This window comes from Apis mellifera, linkage group LG9 (genome assembly GCF_003254395.2).
Source record: "Apis mellifera strain DH4 linkage group LG9, Amel_HAv3.1, whole genome shotgun sequence".
In the NCBI taxonomy this organism is placed as follows: domain Eukaryota; kingdom Metazoa; phylum Arthropoda; class Insecta; order Hymenoptera; family Apidae; genus Apis; species Apis mellifera.
Genome location: NC_037646.1, coordinates 1250567 through 1270157, shown reverse-complemented (window position 1 = coordinate 1270157; position 19591 = coordinate 1250567). Strand labels below are relative to the sequence as shown.

Here is a 19591-nt window from a genome sequence, read left to right as displayed (position 1 = left end):
TTATTTTATTATTGAATATAATTTCTTTTATATTAATTTACGCTTTTTTTTTAGTAAGATAATTAAAAAAACACAAAAAATAATAACAAAAAGTAATCTAAATTCTATAGAATATATTATTTTAATAGATTATGTGTGTATATATATATATAAATCATATACAATATATGAAATAACAAACATTTATTTTCTATCATATAATAAAAGAAAAATAATATCAAAAAGCAAAATATTAATATAATAAAAAATAATAAAGAATAAGAATACAAAATTTATCTCCTTATTTAAAAATCACAGAAAAGAAAGTAGAAAGTAGAAAGTTGAATTTTGAAAGGATTTATTCATATAAAAGAAATTTTATTTTCAAAATTAAAATATGATGCAAAAATAATACAAAATATGTTTCATTAATGAACTTTTTCAAAATAAAAAATTCTATTTAAAAGATAAAATTGTTAAATTTATATTTTGATTTTTGTTAATATTAAATTAATTAAATCAAATATTTTATAATTTAATTTATTATAAATAGAAAAAAAAAGAAATTCCTTTCAAAATTCAAATTAATGTTATTTTTCCAGGAGATATGTTTGGTAAAATAAACTATATTTCAGTTCGTATCAGTTTACTGTATTTCAATGCTGAATACGGCGTATCAGTTAAATGCAAATAAATGCACGCACATCGAAGCAGTAACGGCGAGAAAAAGATTATCACTTCTGACATCCAAGCCGCCCTACGATCAATGTGTCTAAAAATTTTTATAATGTACGGGTGGAACTAGCCGATAGCAGTTCTTCTTTTCTTTCATTATTTCATTAACTTATAAAAGTATTAAAAATATGATTATTTAAAAAAAAAGTTTCTAAAAAATATAAAATAAGAAATTAAATAAAAATTAATATTAAATATTTTAAATTAATATTGGATTGAATTATTTAGATGAAGTTCAAATTAATGAAACAAATAAGAAAACTAAATTTAAATTTTAATAAACAAATAATAATGAAAATTATTTAGAAAATCATAGTGTATGTATATAAAAGTAATAATAATAATAATATAAAATTGATGTAATATTGTTCAAATAAAAAGTTATTACAATTAAAATTGAGAAAATATTGAAATCTAATAAAAATTACATGATAGTAATTATTAAAACAAATTATAATAATTAAATAATTCAAAAAATAAATAAATAGTCGAGGAACGATTGATTTTCGCAGTTTAAATTTGTTCTTACGCTAACAATATATAATGAGTAAACTATGCTATGCAATATAATGAGTAATAAATACTAATGTGATGTATAATACGTATTAATAATCTGATAAAAGACATTAGAATATCTTTTATTTTATATTGATATAATAGAGAAACGTGGAATTATGTATTTTTTTATATTTTTGTGACCAGAAAAAATAAAATTAATGAAATTTTTATTAAAATAATTATTTTTTTCATTATATTTTACAAATTTATAACTTATAAACATAATCGATATTAAATTATATCAATATTATTATTTACGATTAAATTATAAATCAATTATATTTATAAATTATTAAAATTTCATATGTAATTTCTTTAATTATTATTAAATATAATATAATTTAATGAAGAATTAGTTTACAAATATTACTCATTCTTCATTTCAGAGTTCTTCCACATCTCTCTTATGTATTATTATAAAACTACATTTCACTTCCTCGAAACTTAATATTGTAAAACAAATTTGTGTGACCAGAAAAGGAAGAAAGAAAAACTAATGCTTTCGGCCAATTGATCCGTAATTTAATAAAAGAGCGAGTGTAACGCAGACTTGAGCGCCTATCAAGTGAAATTTTATTCGAAAATCTACGAACAAATTTTAAATTATTTGAATAAATATTATTCAAAAAAATAAAAATACTTTAAACAATCTCATTTACAAAGAGTGCTAGGTAAAACAAATTTACATAATTATATTGAAATAAATAAAATAATTTCTTTAATTTAAATAATTATTTAAATTATATAAAATTACATCATATAATATCTAGCACTTACAGACATAATTAGAAGACTAGCTTGCGAATTTTTATGCATTTATAGAAAATTTAAAAATATAAAGATGTAGAGAATACACATAATATATAAAAAAATATATACAATATTTAAAGTAAATTATTTCTTATAATACTTAGTGGATGAAACAATTGTTTAAGTTCCACTTCTTTAATTATATTCATAAAAATATGAATTAGCATAAATATTCACAATCTAGATAATTGACAATTTAATTTTTTGCAAAAATTTGTTCGTTAATTATTCGAATAAAGCTTTTTCGACTTTCAAACGAAAGAAGGCGCATGTAACTTTGGATAGAAAGAGGTGTGCGGCTAAGGGAGCTGGCTCGTGTTTTCAAGATGAAAAGACGAAAAAAGATTATTTAATCCTCTTTCTCTGGTTTCTCGACATCCTGTTTTTCTTCAGCCTCTGTATCTCCCTCAAATTTCGGTCCTGGTGTTTCTTCTCCTTCAAGAACGATTTCTTCTGGATCAGGTGCACGAGGAAGGAAATCTTGATCAGGATACATAGATTGAAAGATGCTCTTCGCCTTAAGAAATTTAAAAATTCATAATAATAAATACTAATATAATTAAAAATATTGTAAAATAAATTAAATTATAATTTAAAAAAAATTAACCTGATTAACAGCAAAATCGAAATCAAGTTCTAAATCTGGACCTGAACACAGATGAAGATTACTAGGCGTAGAATCATTCAACTTAATATCACTTGCAGGTAAATTTAAATATAATGACCATAAAACTTGAGGTTTTGGGTTTTCTGTAGATTCTTCTCTGCCATCTTGATCACCTTCCTGTGTTATATGAAAAATAAATTTTTTAATTTTAATTTAAAGAATATAACAAAAAAATATAAGAAATTTTTATCTATTTTTTAAAATTAAAACTATTTTGTAAAAAAATAAATAAAATAAATATTTTCTAAGAATTATACAATAATTTTTAATAAATTAAATCCAAATTTATATTTTTATATCTTAATTTATATTTATATTTATATTTATCTTAGAAAATTAAAATTTAAATTTAAATTTTTTTATATTATTTTTAAATTTCTTTTATATTAATTTGTTTTATGGTTTTAAAATATTTCTAAAATAATTTTATAACATAAGTTCAATAATATAATTTTTATTACATTTCTAAAAATTTGAAAATATATATTAATTATTTCTATTTCAAAAATTATATTGAATATATTGTAAATAAATAATATAATAAATGTTTAATAATAAATTCTATATAAAAATAAATTTAAAATATATGATTTATTTATAAATAATATACCTGGAGATGTCTTTTATCTGGAGAAACAGTTTGTGTATGGCTATGAATAGATGAACGAATAGCTAATGGATCAAGAGGTTCTGCTTTTAAAAATTTATTGACAACATAGGCCAAGTCTTCTTTTGCATTTGTTGTTTGTTTACATGTCATATGAACCATAACTATTTAAAAATAAATTGATGAATTCTTAAAATTTAATAATATATAAATATTCATAGGCATAATAAATTTACATACACAATCCTTGAGGGCAAGCATTTGTAGATGGTCCCAATTCAATCAATGTAACAGGTTCTTGATCAGGTTGTTCTGGAGGATAATATAAAAGTGTCAAATTTTCCTTTTCACCTTGCATAATTGACCTAAAATAAACATAATTTTATAAAAAAAATTTTACACAAAAAAAAAATTTTAAATATTTATATTTATTATTATGAATTTATTTATAAATCTTTTTAACATTTAGCTATCTTTGATGTAATAATGATTTTGATTTTGATTTGAATGATTTTTTAATATATTGTCAAACATGATCTTAAATAACTTTTTTGTTAGATATAATGACTTTAGTTTTATGAATTATTCGCAAAAAAACTTTTGAATTATTATATCAAATTCTATTTATATGTGCATTTATAACATATATGTCTATATGCAATCGTCATTAAGGACAGCTGACAATGCATATATATGCATATATAAATTCATTAAATCTTATTTTTTCTAATTATAAATAATTATTTTTGTATTAACTAGATTTGTGAACAATTGTGTTTATATTATTAGTAAATATAAATCGTAATAATTTTTAGTGTTCATAATGTAGATATAATAAATCTAATATAATTTTTTTTTTTTTACTTTTCTTAATAAATACTAATACTAATACTATAAATACTAATATAAATACTAATACTAATACTAATAAACACCTGTCAGTAATGAAGATTCCACGTGATATTCGTTGATCTCCTTCAGAAGCTACAACTTCTGGTGGCAAATGGCCTTGACCAACAACTAAGTGTTCCAAACTTATTCTTTGTTTACCACTAATGATAGCTTTGCATTTGTTTTTATGTATTACTATACCATCAAGTTGTCTCTTTAGACAATAAACTCCTCCAAATACTGCACATAATCTATAAATAATAACAATAAAAATATTTTTTATTATTTATAATTTACATATCATATATTATAATGATAATTATTATACTAAAAAATATAATAATTATACCTGCAAAAACATTGAGGTAATTCACCACTACCATACATAGGCCAAAGAAAGGGTGTATTTCCATATCGTCCAAGACTATTCAAAAAATGTTTTGTGCGATTCACACCATCTCTACAGGAAGTTTTTTCAGTAGCCATAGCAATTGCTTGAACAACATAATGTTGTACAATTGGTGTTAAATTTTTTGTGTTTAAATATTCTAAGAAGGTTTTATCACGAAATCCTGTTAATAAATACATCTCAATTAAAGTAAAGAAAATATGATTATATTATTTATAATATATTAATTAATTATTAATATAATAATATATATTAATATATATTAATATATAATTAATATATATTAATATATATTAATTAATTATTAATTATTAATATATTAATATAATATTATAATATCATAATAAAATTATAATATATTATATTAATTGTAATTAAATATATAAATTGTTATTTGTTTGGGATTTTAGAGAAAATGTTCATTATAAAATACATAAAAATTTTTCTTTCTGTATTAATTTAAAATTGCAAATTATGTTATTGTTACAACAAATGATTAAAATATCAGTTGTATTTAATAATAATTCATGAATAAAAATTTAATATTTTGAATTGATCAAATTAAATTATTCCAATTCATTCTTTCAATATGCACTAATATGATACATTTTTATGCAATTTATTATTTTAAATTTGATAATTTTTCTTTGATAAAAAAATATTGCATTTGAAAAGAAGTGATTATTAAATTTTTTTTATTACTAAATCATGTATTATTATAAATAATTTAAATAAAATAATATCTTTCAAAATAAAACAAAATATTATCATTATATCTATATTACAAAATTAATTTAAATTGAAAATAAAAAAAATAAGAGATTACCATCGAATTCTGGACTATCAGCTCCTTGTTCCATGCATGAAGTGAGCAGTTGCATTAACATTCTTTTCTCAATAACACTAACAGTTTTATTTGCAAATACATCAGCTCTTGAGCAAGGTACTTGTGTCAGTTTCCCATCCATGAATGTAGCTACTCTGGATACTGCGCGAAATTCCGCATAGCGAGCAATATTACTGGAGATTAAAAGCTCAACTAATTCACCTCGTGCAAATAACAACTGTTATAAATAAATAATATTAAAATCAATTAACTAATAAATTTTTATATAATTATAAAGAATAACATTGCAAATTTTGATTTAAATAAAATATATCAAATATCATAATATGAAAAATAAAAAATAATAAATATTTTTATTTAACTTTTCTTAATTTTGATAATATCGCTACTAACAATATTAAATTTTTTTAGAAGTCTCATTTCACTATTAAAATAAAATTTTAATTAATGGAATTTAAAAAATTAATGTAACTTCTATTATTTTTAGTATTTTTATTTCTAGTATTTTTAATATTTTTTAAATATTTTTTAGTATAAAAGCATACATTTTTCTATTACTTTATAAAAATATATATACTTTCTATTACTTCATAAAAATATATAAGATAATATATTTTTTTTCTTTAATTAATTTAATGTACAAAATTTACTAAATTAAATGTAAACAAATGAATAACCAATAATAATATATAATAATAAATATAAAATGTAATATTAATATAATAAATTTTAAAAAATATTTTTACCTTTGGTGCTAAGTCAATATTAAACTTCCTGTATTCTTTTCTTATACGATCTATACTCCATTGTTTTACATTTTCTTTTTTTTCAACTTTATCGTCATCTGCTTTTTCATCACCACTACTACTACCATCTCCAATACTATCTGTTTGAGTATCTTTTGAAGACACTACTGGTAGATCAGCATCACTATAATAAAAATATAATTAAATAAAAAAATAGAACACATGTATACATGAAAGTAAAAAGAAAACTTACTTTGAAATATACCAAGTTTCCTCAATATTTTCAACAGTCGAATATTCATTACTAGTTTCTAAAAACTTTTCTTCAGATTCTAAATCTACTTCAGATACATATTTAGTATTATTTTTGGAAACTTTTAGGTCCTCTATCCATTTCTGTAGACCATCAAAATTAAATGTTGCCCATAGGCCACCATAATATTCATCACTATGAATAAATAAAAAATAATTATTTATTTAAAATTTTAATTAATTAAAATGAAAAATATTATATATAGAATAAGATATAATGATTATATAATATTGTATTTTAAATTTCGAACACAATAAATAATATTAATATTGTATTTCTCAAAAGAAATTCTAAAAGAAATAAAGTTCTTTATAGAAGTGTTTATTTTTTATGAATTTAAATTATCATAAGAATAAACAAATAATAATTGAAAGTTTCATGAATAAATAACCATGTCTTGTAACAAATTAAGAAAAAAAAATATTCTAGTATTATTATAATATTCTTAATTATAATATTCTAGTAGTATTTAAAAAAATTTTTAACATATGTTTATTGTTTATATTTATTGCTCCTTAGTTTTAGTTTAATTAGAATAAAACAATTAATAGTATATTAAATTCTTGTTTTTGTAATAAAAAGATAATATATAGTATATAATATATAGTTATGAAATTTTAAATAACTATGAATGTAAATTATTTATTGCATAAAAAAATTTTATAGGATACAAGAATATAATTTGATAATATATTACAGCTTTTTTATAATTGCATATTAAAAAATATATGAAGATTAATTTAATTTCTGAATAATATATTTTTTGCAATTTCAGTAGAAAATGATTAATTTTTTTTTAATTTATTTTCTTTTTTAAAGTTCTGTTTTAATCTAATTTTTTGAAGATACAATTTCGCTAATTTTAAAAAAAATTCTTATTTATATAATTTATATAATTATATAATTTTTGATTATACATTATAGCATCATAAAAATCTAACATCGACTGTTCATATCAATATCAATTGGTTGAATGATTAGATTAATATCTATAAGTCAATACAGATAATAATCAATTCCTATTTTAATTCAATTCATATTTTAATTTAAATAATTTAAAACTTATCTTATAAAAAAAAATAAAAAAAATAAAAAATCTTCTATATTAATTTAGTTCTTAGTTAGTTCTTAGTTAGTTCTTAGTTTAGTTTTTAATTATTAGTATTAATTTAGTTGAAAATAAATTAATACTTTTTTTAAAAATAAGAAAAAAAAAGTATTAATTAACGCATTCAAAATTATGTGATTTTATTTAAAAATATAAAGGTAATTTTTCATATGTTCTATATTTGTTCAACAATAAAAATCAAAATATATTTTATATTTTATATTTTCACATAACTTTTGAATAAAATATTTTGTATAGCAAATATGAATAATTCGATTTTTATGACTTATAATTATAAAATATAAATTTTAAAAAATACTTGTACATCATTGTATTTATTATAACATTTACATACAAATTAATTATGTTCAAGTATATTAAATTTTGTAATATTATTTAATAATTATTTTTATAAAACTAAATTCATTTTAATACTAAAAATTTGAAAATATAAAAAAGAAATTAAAATAAATAGAACTAAAAAGAAAAATATAAATATATTTTTTAATCTTTTTCAGATTTCAAGATTATCTCCATTTTTTAAATAATATTATATATATTGTATATCCATTTTTATTCTTTATATGTAAAAAATAATTCATAAAATACAAATTTATAATTAAATTTAATATTTTTTTTCACGTTCACAATAAATTTTACAAAACCAAAAAATGTTTTTTTTATATAAACATTTTTATATTTTTAAAAAAATATTTAAATAAATATTAATATTAATAATATATAATAATATATACAATATAAATATTAATATTACAATATATATAATTTTTTTTATAATTTCAATTTTAAATATAGATAAAATTTCTTAATTTTATGTAACTTAAATAAATTTAAAAATGAAAATTTGAAATTTAAAATAAAATAATTTAAAATGAAATTTAAAAATTAATTATTTCTTTATTTAAATAACAAAAAAAGTAAATTTTTAATTAATCTTTTTTATATAAAAATATAATAAAAAGAAGTGTTCCAATATAAAAGCTAAAATTTATATACAAAATATTCCATAAGAAAGAATAACTTTATTAGTATACTTTATAAATTATTTTAATAAATAAAAAATATTAAATTATATATATTATTGTTCTTAATTCCTGGATTTCTGATTTTAAAAAAATAGATTCTACATAAAATTGGAATAAATAGCTTTTTATTTTATATATACATATACATATTATATATTTTTTCATAAATGTAAATTTATTTAATATTTTATTAATTATCATTTCCATTTTATTTTTAATGCTATCGTTACTATATTTGTAATTTTGATTATATATATATATATATATAAATTTTCAGTTTTTTTAAATACATTCTAAATAATGAGATATTCAAAATATGATTTAAATATTATTTATATTATTTGAATATTGAATTTATTGAATTATTTAAATATTATATTTGAATATTATCATATTCCATATATACTATATTATCAAAAGTATACACAAATATTATATTTATTTAAAAATTAAAAAAAAAAAAAATAGAAAATGAATTATTGAATTCAATTGACAATTTGAAGTTTACAATTAAATAAATTCATAAATATTATTTATTTGAGTTTTTTGATATAATGACTTATAAGTACATATTTTATTTTTTAAAAGAATAAATAAATATTCTTCATAAAGAAAATCTGAATATATGTAATTTTTTTTAGATTTAATTTTAAAAAATAAAAAAAACTTTAATTTTAGAAAATATATAAAACTAGGTATATAAAGAATTTAAATTAAAAGTATTCTTTTAATTCTATTTGTTCTTATAACCAAATATTATAATTTAATATTTTTATCATTTCTTAATATAATAATTAACATAAATTATTTCCAAACATACTCTTTTTAAAGAAATATATTTAAAATATCTTATCTATCATTTCAAAAATTTAAAAAATTTGATTATTAAAACAAATAAATTATAGATTTCATATGAATTTTTTGTTTTTTTAAATGATAATTTTTTTATGTTAAAAGAATATATTATCATATAAATATATTTTAAAAAATAAATAAAATATTTTATTTAAAGAAGGTAATATATATTTATAAGTTAAAAGAAAATAAAGTGCTTATGCATAGATGTTATTTGTTCATAATGAACATATATTTATAATTTTATTTACAAAAAATAATTTATTTGGAAAATATATTTTGATTTAATCATATTTATTTATTTAAATTATTTAAATGATTTTATTAATAATAAAATAATTAAAAGTACTATACTTCATTTAAAATTACAAAAATAAAAAAAAACACAAACAAAATTAAAAAATAATTAGATAATATATATTATATTGAAAAATGTAAGAAAAAATTTCACTTCCAATTTCTAAAATAGAAAATAATTACATAACTACATAAGATATATATATATATATATATATATATATATTTATTTATTGAAATATTGAAATATTTATAATTATCAATACATAATTAAATAATATAAAATTAAACAACTTAAAAACAAAATTATTATTTAAATAATATAAAAATTTCAAAATTATAAAATTTTTTAAATTAATATTAAAGAATTACATATATTAATTCTTTAATATTAACTGGATATAAAATTTAACTTTTTAGTTAATTTTTAATATCAAATATTTTTAATTTATTTGAATGTAATTGCTCTAATGTGAAAAAATGTTATTTTTGTTCAATAAAGAATTAAATATTTAATAAAAAGATACATTTATTTACAAGTTTTCATATTTTTATTTTATATTTGAATTGAATAAATAAAAAAATAATATATAATGTAATAATATATATATATTATATATATATATATATATATATATATATATATATATATATATATTATATATACACACATATATATACATATGTTATCTTTAATAATACAATATGGAACAGAATGAAATAAGAAATAAGCAAAATTTAAAAATTACGAGAAAATATAAGCATATGGAAAAAAAATATATAAAACCAAAAAGTAATTGAGCAAGAAGCAATGAAATTAGAAAAAAAATTAAAAAATAAAAAAGTAAAAGAATGAAAACGAATAAGAAGAAAGAAAATTTGACATACCTGTCTAGGTGAAGGACCTTTTTACCGATTCTACTTGCAGCTGCTGCGACAATAGATTCCGTCATACCTAAAATTAATAAATAGTTATAAAAAAGCAAGAAAATAAATAAGACATATATTGTAAAAATCAATACCCGTCCCTACGACGACGACATCATATTCATTTGGTAGATAGTCTTCCATGGCTTCCAGCTGTAAATTGCAATAGAATGTAGGATTGTGAACACAAATAGTTTTACTATTCAGTGAAAGAATGATTAAGAAATCAATTCATTTCTAATGAATTCCGTCAATTACATTGAGTGAAGGGCCACTCCCGTCGTTTCGCTTTCGCTCCGAACTTTCACTGTTTCACGACAATCTCAAAACTCCAATTTGACAGAATAGGACGCTATAGACTCTAACTGAACTCAATGCTGATTCGTCAGAATTTAGTCTCGAAAGACAAAATAACTAGATATTACTGCTATTGGTAGTTTGTACCTTAAACTATATATACTTACAGATATGAATTTAGATAATTTTAAAAGCATAATAAAATTATCTACATGATATTACATGTAGACAAAGTGAGAAATTTTTATTTTTAAAGCAATGTATAAATATTTACAAAATGTAATTTAATCGTTATTAAATTTTAAATATATTTTATTTTATTATGTATTAATTTTTGTTTTACTCTTATAATTTTAAATAATGCTTTTTTAATTATAATTTAAATATTAAATATTTCAAAAAAATTAAATTAAAATATTGATAATATTTAATTTGTAATTATTTTCTTATAATTTATTTTAGTTTAAAAAAAGATTGTAAGAATTGTAATATACATGTATCTAGAAAAAAATTATTTATTCATCATTATTATTAATTACAAAATAGAATCATTTTAATAAATTTATTTCTTATGCAAAGTTTGAGGATAAGATAAAACATATGAAATTGTATTCCTAACACAATTACTATTTTGGTAAAAGTTTAAAGATGCAATTTTTTAGTTCAATATATATTTTGGACTTATTTTATTTTGATTGTTACTTTTGTCATTTTTTATAATTTTTTATATATGTTATACTATTATTAATAATTATTTAAAAATTATTTATAGATAAATCAGAAAATACGTAATTGCTTATTTTTTACATATAATATCATATTTTCTTTATTATTTTTACTCCAATTTAAGTCATATTTATACATGGAATATTTATATATGAATCTATAAGTTTAAGATTTGTACAAAAATATGATTGAATAAAGAAATCCAACGCTAGTTCCATATTTCATTACTATTACTATTAATGTAGCTCCTTTTAAAATATATAATGATTTAAAAAATATTAAAAATATTAATGAAATTAATAAAATTATATTAAATAAATATTTTAAATAAAAAAATTAAATTACATGAAAAATAAAATATTTATAAAATTTATAGAATAAAACTGTTAAATTTTAAAAAATGAAAACATTAAAATTATGTTAATAATTAATGTTTTTTTATAAATTATAATATTATATAAAATATTTAATTATATTCAAGAATTTATTTTTTAATTTTATATTATATTACTATTTTTAATTTCCATCTATATATAAAAAATAATCAAATATATTACCATATTTTTTTTAATAATAAATAGAAATTATTTTATATTAAATGTAATATATGTATATTATATTTATATAAATTTATAAAAATTCTTTTATTAAACATTTATTAAACATTAATTTTTAAAAAATTAGTTCTTAATTCTTTAAACCATTATAATTACAATAATATGATTTGTCTATATCAATGTATATATATATTTTTTCGTAAAATATGCTTGAAAAAAAAATATAGAAACATATTCATTTAAATATATATATATTTAATAAAATATACATTTAATAAAATATATAATATTATAATTTATATTAAATTAATAAAAAAAGTTTAATGTAATTTTATAAAATTTTATTTCATTTTTATTTATCTATAAAATAAATTATAAAAGAAATGATACATTATAAAAACTATATATTTTTTTATATAGAGAATATAAGCTATTTTTTTTTCTTATCTGTTTTTATAATTTTAAAATCGTATTCATAAATATTAAAAAAAATTAATTATGAATTAATTTAAATAAATCAATAAATTAATAATTTGTTAATTTTAATATTATGTACAAATCATCATAATAATAAATTTAATAAAAAAATTTTTTTATCTGAATTTTTGTAAAACTGTTAAAACAGTATCATAGAGAAGTGTTCTAGCATCTCTACCCCACAAATAATCAATATGATTAAATTTTGCATATTCAATTTTTTTTGTCTCTATAATATTTGGCAGTCTATCAATAAGTTTTTTTACATCTGTAGGATCAGTAAGAAAATCATTTTCACTATAAAATATTACAATTGGTGTTTTTACTTTCTCAAGATCATATTTTGGTGGTTGTGTTGATCCATAAATTTTTAAGTTTTCTGTTGCTCCATAATTGAATTTACGAAATGATCCTGTTAATAATAATATCAAATTAATTATATATCAATTTGTATACATAAAAATACATAGAAATACATAAAAATATATAAAAATATAATCTGTATATATAAAAATAATCTATATACATAAAAATTTATTAATTTATATTAATAATTAAGAAATATAATTAATTAAGAATATAATTAAAATAAATAAAAGATAAATATTTGAAAATAATTATATATTATTAAATAATACCTGATAATATACTCTGACTATAATGAATAATTTGTTTTGCAGAAGCTCCAGCTGGAAAATGTCCCAAAATTAATGGTAACATAGATTTGTCTAACTGATCACTACCAAATCCAGCAATTAAAGAAAACCAGCATACACAAAAACCTTTAGTAAGACTGCCTGGAGCATTTCGAATTATTGTACCCAAAGTTTGTGCTTGTAACCTATTTCGGGGGAACCATTGATGTACATTGCAATAAGAGGATCCCCACTGAAACATACTTATTATAAAAATGTCACTTAAAAATAACATATTTTCTGATCAGAGATGGATGTATTTATATCATGTATTTATATCATGTATTTATATCATTTATAAAGTATATCATTACACTGTTATATTTAAAAAATTTTATGTATAAAATATAAAGAAATATTTTATCGTGGCTATTAAAAATAATTTGAATCTATATATCACAACTAATCATTCTCATGAAAAAGAATAAAAAATTTTTATTATTACTAAAATATAATAAATTCTTATACTATTATTATTAAATGATTTAATTATTTAATAATAATTACATTTTAAATGAAATTTCAAAATAAATTAATATTATTTAAATATTTATTGGTGCATATTAATAATACAATTATAATATCCAAATCAAATGTCTTGATATTTTTAATAAATAAAATATAATATAAAAATCTAAAAATTTCGATTTTTAAAACATACAACAATAATAGTTTCTTCTTTATTAGCACAATTGTTATTTCAAATATTAAATATATAGCTTGTATAGCATATAATATATAGCTATATATATTATATAATAGCTATATGTCCAAACTTGTTGAATTTAATAAATCATAGCAAAAATATAAAACAAAAAAATATAAACAAAATATATAAGAATTAAAAATCCACATAAATAAAGTTGCTACAAAATCTGCTAAATCTATCTTATATATATATTATATCATAATAAATTCAAAATCATAAATTCAAATTGTAAATCTAAAAAAAAAAATAATTACTATGAAATTAATATATAAATTTAATTACTAAGAAATATTAATTAATAAAAGTCTACTTTTTAACTTAGAACAGAAAATTGACAATAAGACAAATAAGATAAATATTTTTCAATGTTTAAAATATAATAAAAACTATAAAATTTTATCAATTATATTTTCATGTTTATATTTTGTAAGATTATAATGCAAAGTAAAAAACTTTTATCATAATTATTATATTATCAATGAAAATATAATATAAAAATTATGAAAATATAAACTCAAATAATAATATAGGTCATATTTTTACTTAGAATGTAAACGTTATATAATTGAGATCCATATAATAATAATAATATTTATTATTTTTTATAGAAATGATTGTAATGCAATATATAAATACTTTAAATGTGTAAATAATAGAATATATAGAAATTACAAAATTAATATATTCACAGTTCTTTGATTTATATACGAATCAACATATTTCTAACTCATAAATTCATTGATTCATTCTTAGATAGATCATTCTAAAAAAATTGAAAATCATATAACTTAAAATTTTTTGGTAAGTATTTAAATAGCTTAAAGTTTCATATATAAAAAGTAATTAATATTTACTAATAATAAATATTATTATCTTTACATACAAATACAATGAATGTTTATTTTTTTTTGTCAAAATAACGTAATGTGCATATTGAATACTTAGAGATACAGGAAAAAAGTATGTTTTCATTTGTGTTAATCTTGAATTTTAAAATTGAAGCCAATTTTGCAGGAAATTTTTTAATAAATATGTCCAATCCATTGTAGAATCCATTGTGACAGCCATACCAAAACATTTCTTCATATGCCATATGCATGGAAAATATTATTTATTTGTGAATTATTTTTATTAAATATTATAGACATATTAATTAAATATTAATATTACATATAAATATAATTATCTGATTAAATCATACTGAATTTATTTTATTTTAATTTATTTATTTAATTATTAATTTATTTAATGTTTTATAAATTAATTGATTAATATTAGAAATAAAATTTATCAAAAATAATAAAATATTAATGAAAATAAAAAATAATAAAAACATTATTTGAGATAAATTTAAAAAAATATAGTTTATATTTATAATTTATAAAGGATACTTTGTAATTGATGATATAATCAAAAAAGAAATGATTCTATATAAAAAAATAAATTGAAAATATAAAATAAAATTTTTTCATTTAAAACTTTGTCTTTGAATAAAACAAGAAAAATTATCAAATATAACTAAAATTAATTATTTCTCGATTATATGTAAATGAATAGAATTAATAATTGATTATTCTATTTTTACTTTATTCTAAAAATATAAATAAATAAAAAATAGAAAAAGTAATAGAATTAATTTTTTTCATTTAAAAATTAATTTTTACAAAATTTAAACTTGAAAATTTACCAATTATATATTTTAACTATATGTTCAATCTTGATTTTCTCAAAAATAAAGATATTATTACATTAATAATATTATTAAAATAAGAAACAAAAAACAAAAAATAATTTTATATATTTATTGTTTTTCATACATTTCATATAAAAACTATCTAGCAATAATTCATATTAAACAAGAAATAGTTAATTTTAGTTTTACTTAAAAATTTTTTAAAATTGTTTTACTTGAAAATGAAAATTTGAATAAAAAAAATTTATTCTATATTTTTGATTTATTTTTTCATGTAAAATTATTTTCTTTTTGATTGTATCACCAGTTACAGGACATATTTATATAGTACATAAAAAATCTATTATGATCTAATATAAACTTTTTTATACATCATGTTTACAAAAATAATTTTTTTAATTAGTTAATAATAAATTTTATTATTCATGTTTTTAAGAAATATTTGGAGAGTAACTTATGAAATTTTTGTAGCTTTTAATTACTTTTTAACAGAGAGAAATTGATTACAAAAATTAATTTGACATAATTAAATCAAATATAATATTTTGTATTTGTATATTTATTATATAATTTTTATATTTATTAATATCTTTGTTTTTATAATAAAAATATAAATACAAAATGCAATTTAGCCATCTCTGATCATAATAAAAAATTATTTCATATATTTAAAAATACCTCCATTAATCCATAGAAATGAACAATAAATTTAAATAAAGGACTTCTCTGGTTTGAGAGAAATGCTATTGGTGCCAAACTGACCATTCCTTTAATTTTTTGATTGTATTCAGATTTTTCACTAGCCATTACATAAAATGCAGTTGTACCTTGACTGTAACCTATATAATAGAGCTTCCTATATCCAGTATGCTCTAAAATATAATCTATAATTGCCGGTAAATCATAATAACCAATTTCATGCCAACTAAAAAATTTGATAATTATTATTGTATTTTATTAGTTGATATAATTATATATTTTTTATATATAATAAATTATATCCACATAGTATTTGCAAATCTAGAAAAGAATTCCAAAAATTAATAACTTTTTTCTTCTTCTATTTATTAGAAATTTGAGAAAATGAATTAGAAAATGAATTAAGAAAAAAATATTATATGAAATAATGTGCAATTATGATAAGAAATCAATAATTAAATGCTTTATTACTAATTAGATTATTTATATTTAGAAAAAAACTACTTATTATCGATAAGTAGTTAATATATTAATTTATTTTTATTATATGATATAGAAATTCATTCGCAGAATCCATTTTAAGAATTAGTAAGTTTCACAATATATTTATAAAATAGGATAGAAATGCAAACACTAAGCAAGTATTATTATATTCAATTATTTTGCAATAAAATTACCTAAAATTCCAAAATGCTTTGTCTTTAGTTGTATATTGTTTATGTTTTCTAGAATATGCATTGCCTCTTGCATTTCCTAACCAAACATCATAATTGTTGTCACATAAAATATATGCTAGAGCTTTCTTTGGACCCAATAATACCCAATCAGCTGAACTTGATAGTAGTCCATGATGAATGAGAACAGGTATAGATCCTTTTGTTGAGATTTCACAACTTCCATACTAAATATTAAATTTTTATTATATTTTAATATTTATATAAATTTTATTTTATTACAAATATTTAATATTTTTTTAATTATTTCAGAACATAAAATACATAAATACATTTCAATATATAAAATATAGATAAAAAATTTAAAAAATATTTATATTAAATTTATATATAAATTTAAAATAACTTTTATTATATTATGTAATATATAATATTATAACTAATAAATAAATAACTAATGAAATATTATTAATATTTATTAATAAAATATAATATTTTTAATATTTTAATTTACTATTAATAAACAAATATAATATTTGAATACTTACTATATTTTGAATTTATTATGTAATAACTTTCAATAAACAGAAAGTTAAATTATTATAACTTATATAGATACATTATAAAGTATCTTTTTAAATGCATCAATTTTTTAAAAGAACATATTATAAAGATAAATGCATAATTTATATAACATTCTTTCTAAAAAATATATTTCTCTTAAAAATAAATATTTATCTTTGATTTTTTATCAATTTTCATTTACTTACATTGTAAGTAGAATTTTGATATGATTTTGGTAAAACTCGATGTATATCTAAACAATATTCATCTTCAGTCCAAATATGATGTGTTTCTGATTTATAACCATGGGCTGTAATTAATTCTGGCTAAAAAAGATTTATTATTATTTTTTTGTTATATAAAATTATGTAATAATATTTTTATTATTTAATTATTTTTTAAAAAGATTTTAAAATATTTTTAAAATCTCTACAAAATAAAATTATTCAATGAATAATTTACTAATAATTTAAAATATATTAATCATTATAATTATCAATAATTATAAAAGATTTAATTAAAAATAAAGTTATATAAAAAAAAGAAAAAGGAACTCACTGTTGTCATATGAATTTCATCCTGATTGGTTGTATTCATTATATGAGTAGCTGATGGAAAATTGAGTTTTCGTGATGGAGAAATTTCACCAAGAATAATGATTCCTTCTTCTTGTTATTTTTCTTTATCTATTATTTGATTTTATTTTTTTGCGAATCGATTTTAAAAAATTAAAATTTTGAATGCAATATTATCCGAATATAGAAAGATTAAATATCAAAATAATTTCACGTAGTTTAAATTTTCAAGATAACTTCACAGACTTAAATCTTAAAAAGTTTACGACAACATATTGTGTTACATTGTCATGAACATATTGAAGTGCCCGAAATACCGATTTACACGCATGCGTTGTTATTACTTAATACTTTTAGAATTTGTAATGTTTTTATGAAGATAAAAAATATATTATTGTGAAAAGAAATACTATTTTATATCATTTTTAGAAATTAATTTCTATATTTATATTATACATATATATAATATAATAAATATATATAAAATCTTATGTATTAATGAAATAAAACCAACTATTTAATATGTGAATTTTTTCTATAAAATATTATGTATAAATTATAATTTTTCAAAAGAAAACATTTTTTTAATTATTTTAATTATTTTATAATTTATTATGTAACAAAATCTGTCTAAACTTTGTATTAAAGTTTTAATAATTTTTAATTTTTTTTCTGTTAATATATATATATTATTTAAAAATAAAAAAATATTTTTAAAAAAAATATATTTAAGAATTCATTAATTTTATGCATTTTCTAAATACTTAATACATAAATAATTATATGCACTATTTTGATGTTATATTTATTTATGGATTATTCAATTGATTAAATCAGTGATTATATATAAATATTAATATAAATACACATGGATAATGATTATTTAGATAAATTAAATTAAATAGAATTATGTAAATTAATATAATATTATTCATTTATTACTCTTACTATAATTAGGATTTAAATTTGGTTGAAATTATAATTAAAGTGACTTTGAATTATGATTCAATTTGAATTAAATTTAGATTTTTAAAGTGACATAATAAAATCTGACAAATTAAATTTGTCAGATTAAAAAAAGATTTAAATTATAGGATTCAAATAAGAAAAATATGCCGCATAGGAAATAT

General features: G+C 17.0%; 2 protein-coding genes across 2 annotated transcripts; both read right to left on the bottom strand.

Moving 5' to 3' along the window:
- Positions 1-608: 608 nt before the first annotated feature.
- Rep (Rab escort protein) lies at positions 609-11099 on the bottom strand. Its single transcript, NM_001278330.1, is given in 12 exon segments — positions 609-2599; positions 2690-2866; positions 3360-3520; positions 3597-3721; positions 4292-4498; positions 4597-4819; positions 5483-5720; positions 6250-6433; positions 6503-6697; positions 10757-10823; positions 10891-10948; positions 11054-11099. Coding segments are annotated over 11 exon segments (1794 nt in total). The 5' UTR covers positions 10940-10948; positions 11054-11099; the 3' UTR covers positions 609-2431.
- Positions 11100-12926: 1827 nt separating this feature from the next.
- Positions 12927-18799, bottom strand: LOC102654952 (lipase 3). The gene is made up of 6 exons (XM_006571988.3): positions 18445-18799; positions 18093-18212; positions 17326-17549; positions 16628-16874; positions 13491-13740; positions 12927-13264 (listed from the first exon to the last, which is right to left on the bottom strand). The coding sequence occupies exons 1-6, from the start codon at positions 18481-18483 to the stop codon at positions 12969-12971; spliced, it is 1176 nt and encodes a 391-aa protein (XP_006572051.3). The 5' UTR covers positions 18484-18799; the 3' UTR covers positions 12927-12968.
- Between the last annotated feature and the right edge of the window lie 792 nt (positions 18800-19591).

Excerpts from the sequence above, each read along its gene's own strand:
- LOC102654952 (XM_006571988.3), bottom strand. The coding sequence starts at position 18,483 with ATGAATACAACCAATCAGGATGAAATTCATATGACAACA. Across the intron at positions 17,550-18,092 it reads ATCAAAATTCTACTTACAAT|TATGGAAGTTGTGAAATCTC; the intron begins GTAAGTAAATGA and ends TTTAATATTTAG. Across the intron at positions 16,875-17,325 it reads AAAGCATTTTGGAATTTTAG|TTGGCATGAAATTGGTTATT; the intron begins GTAATTTTATTG and ends CAAATTTTTTAG.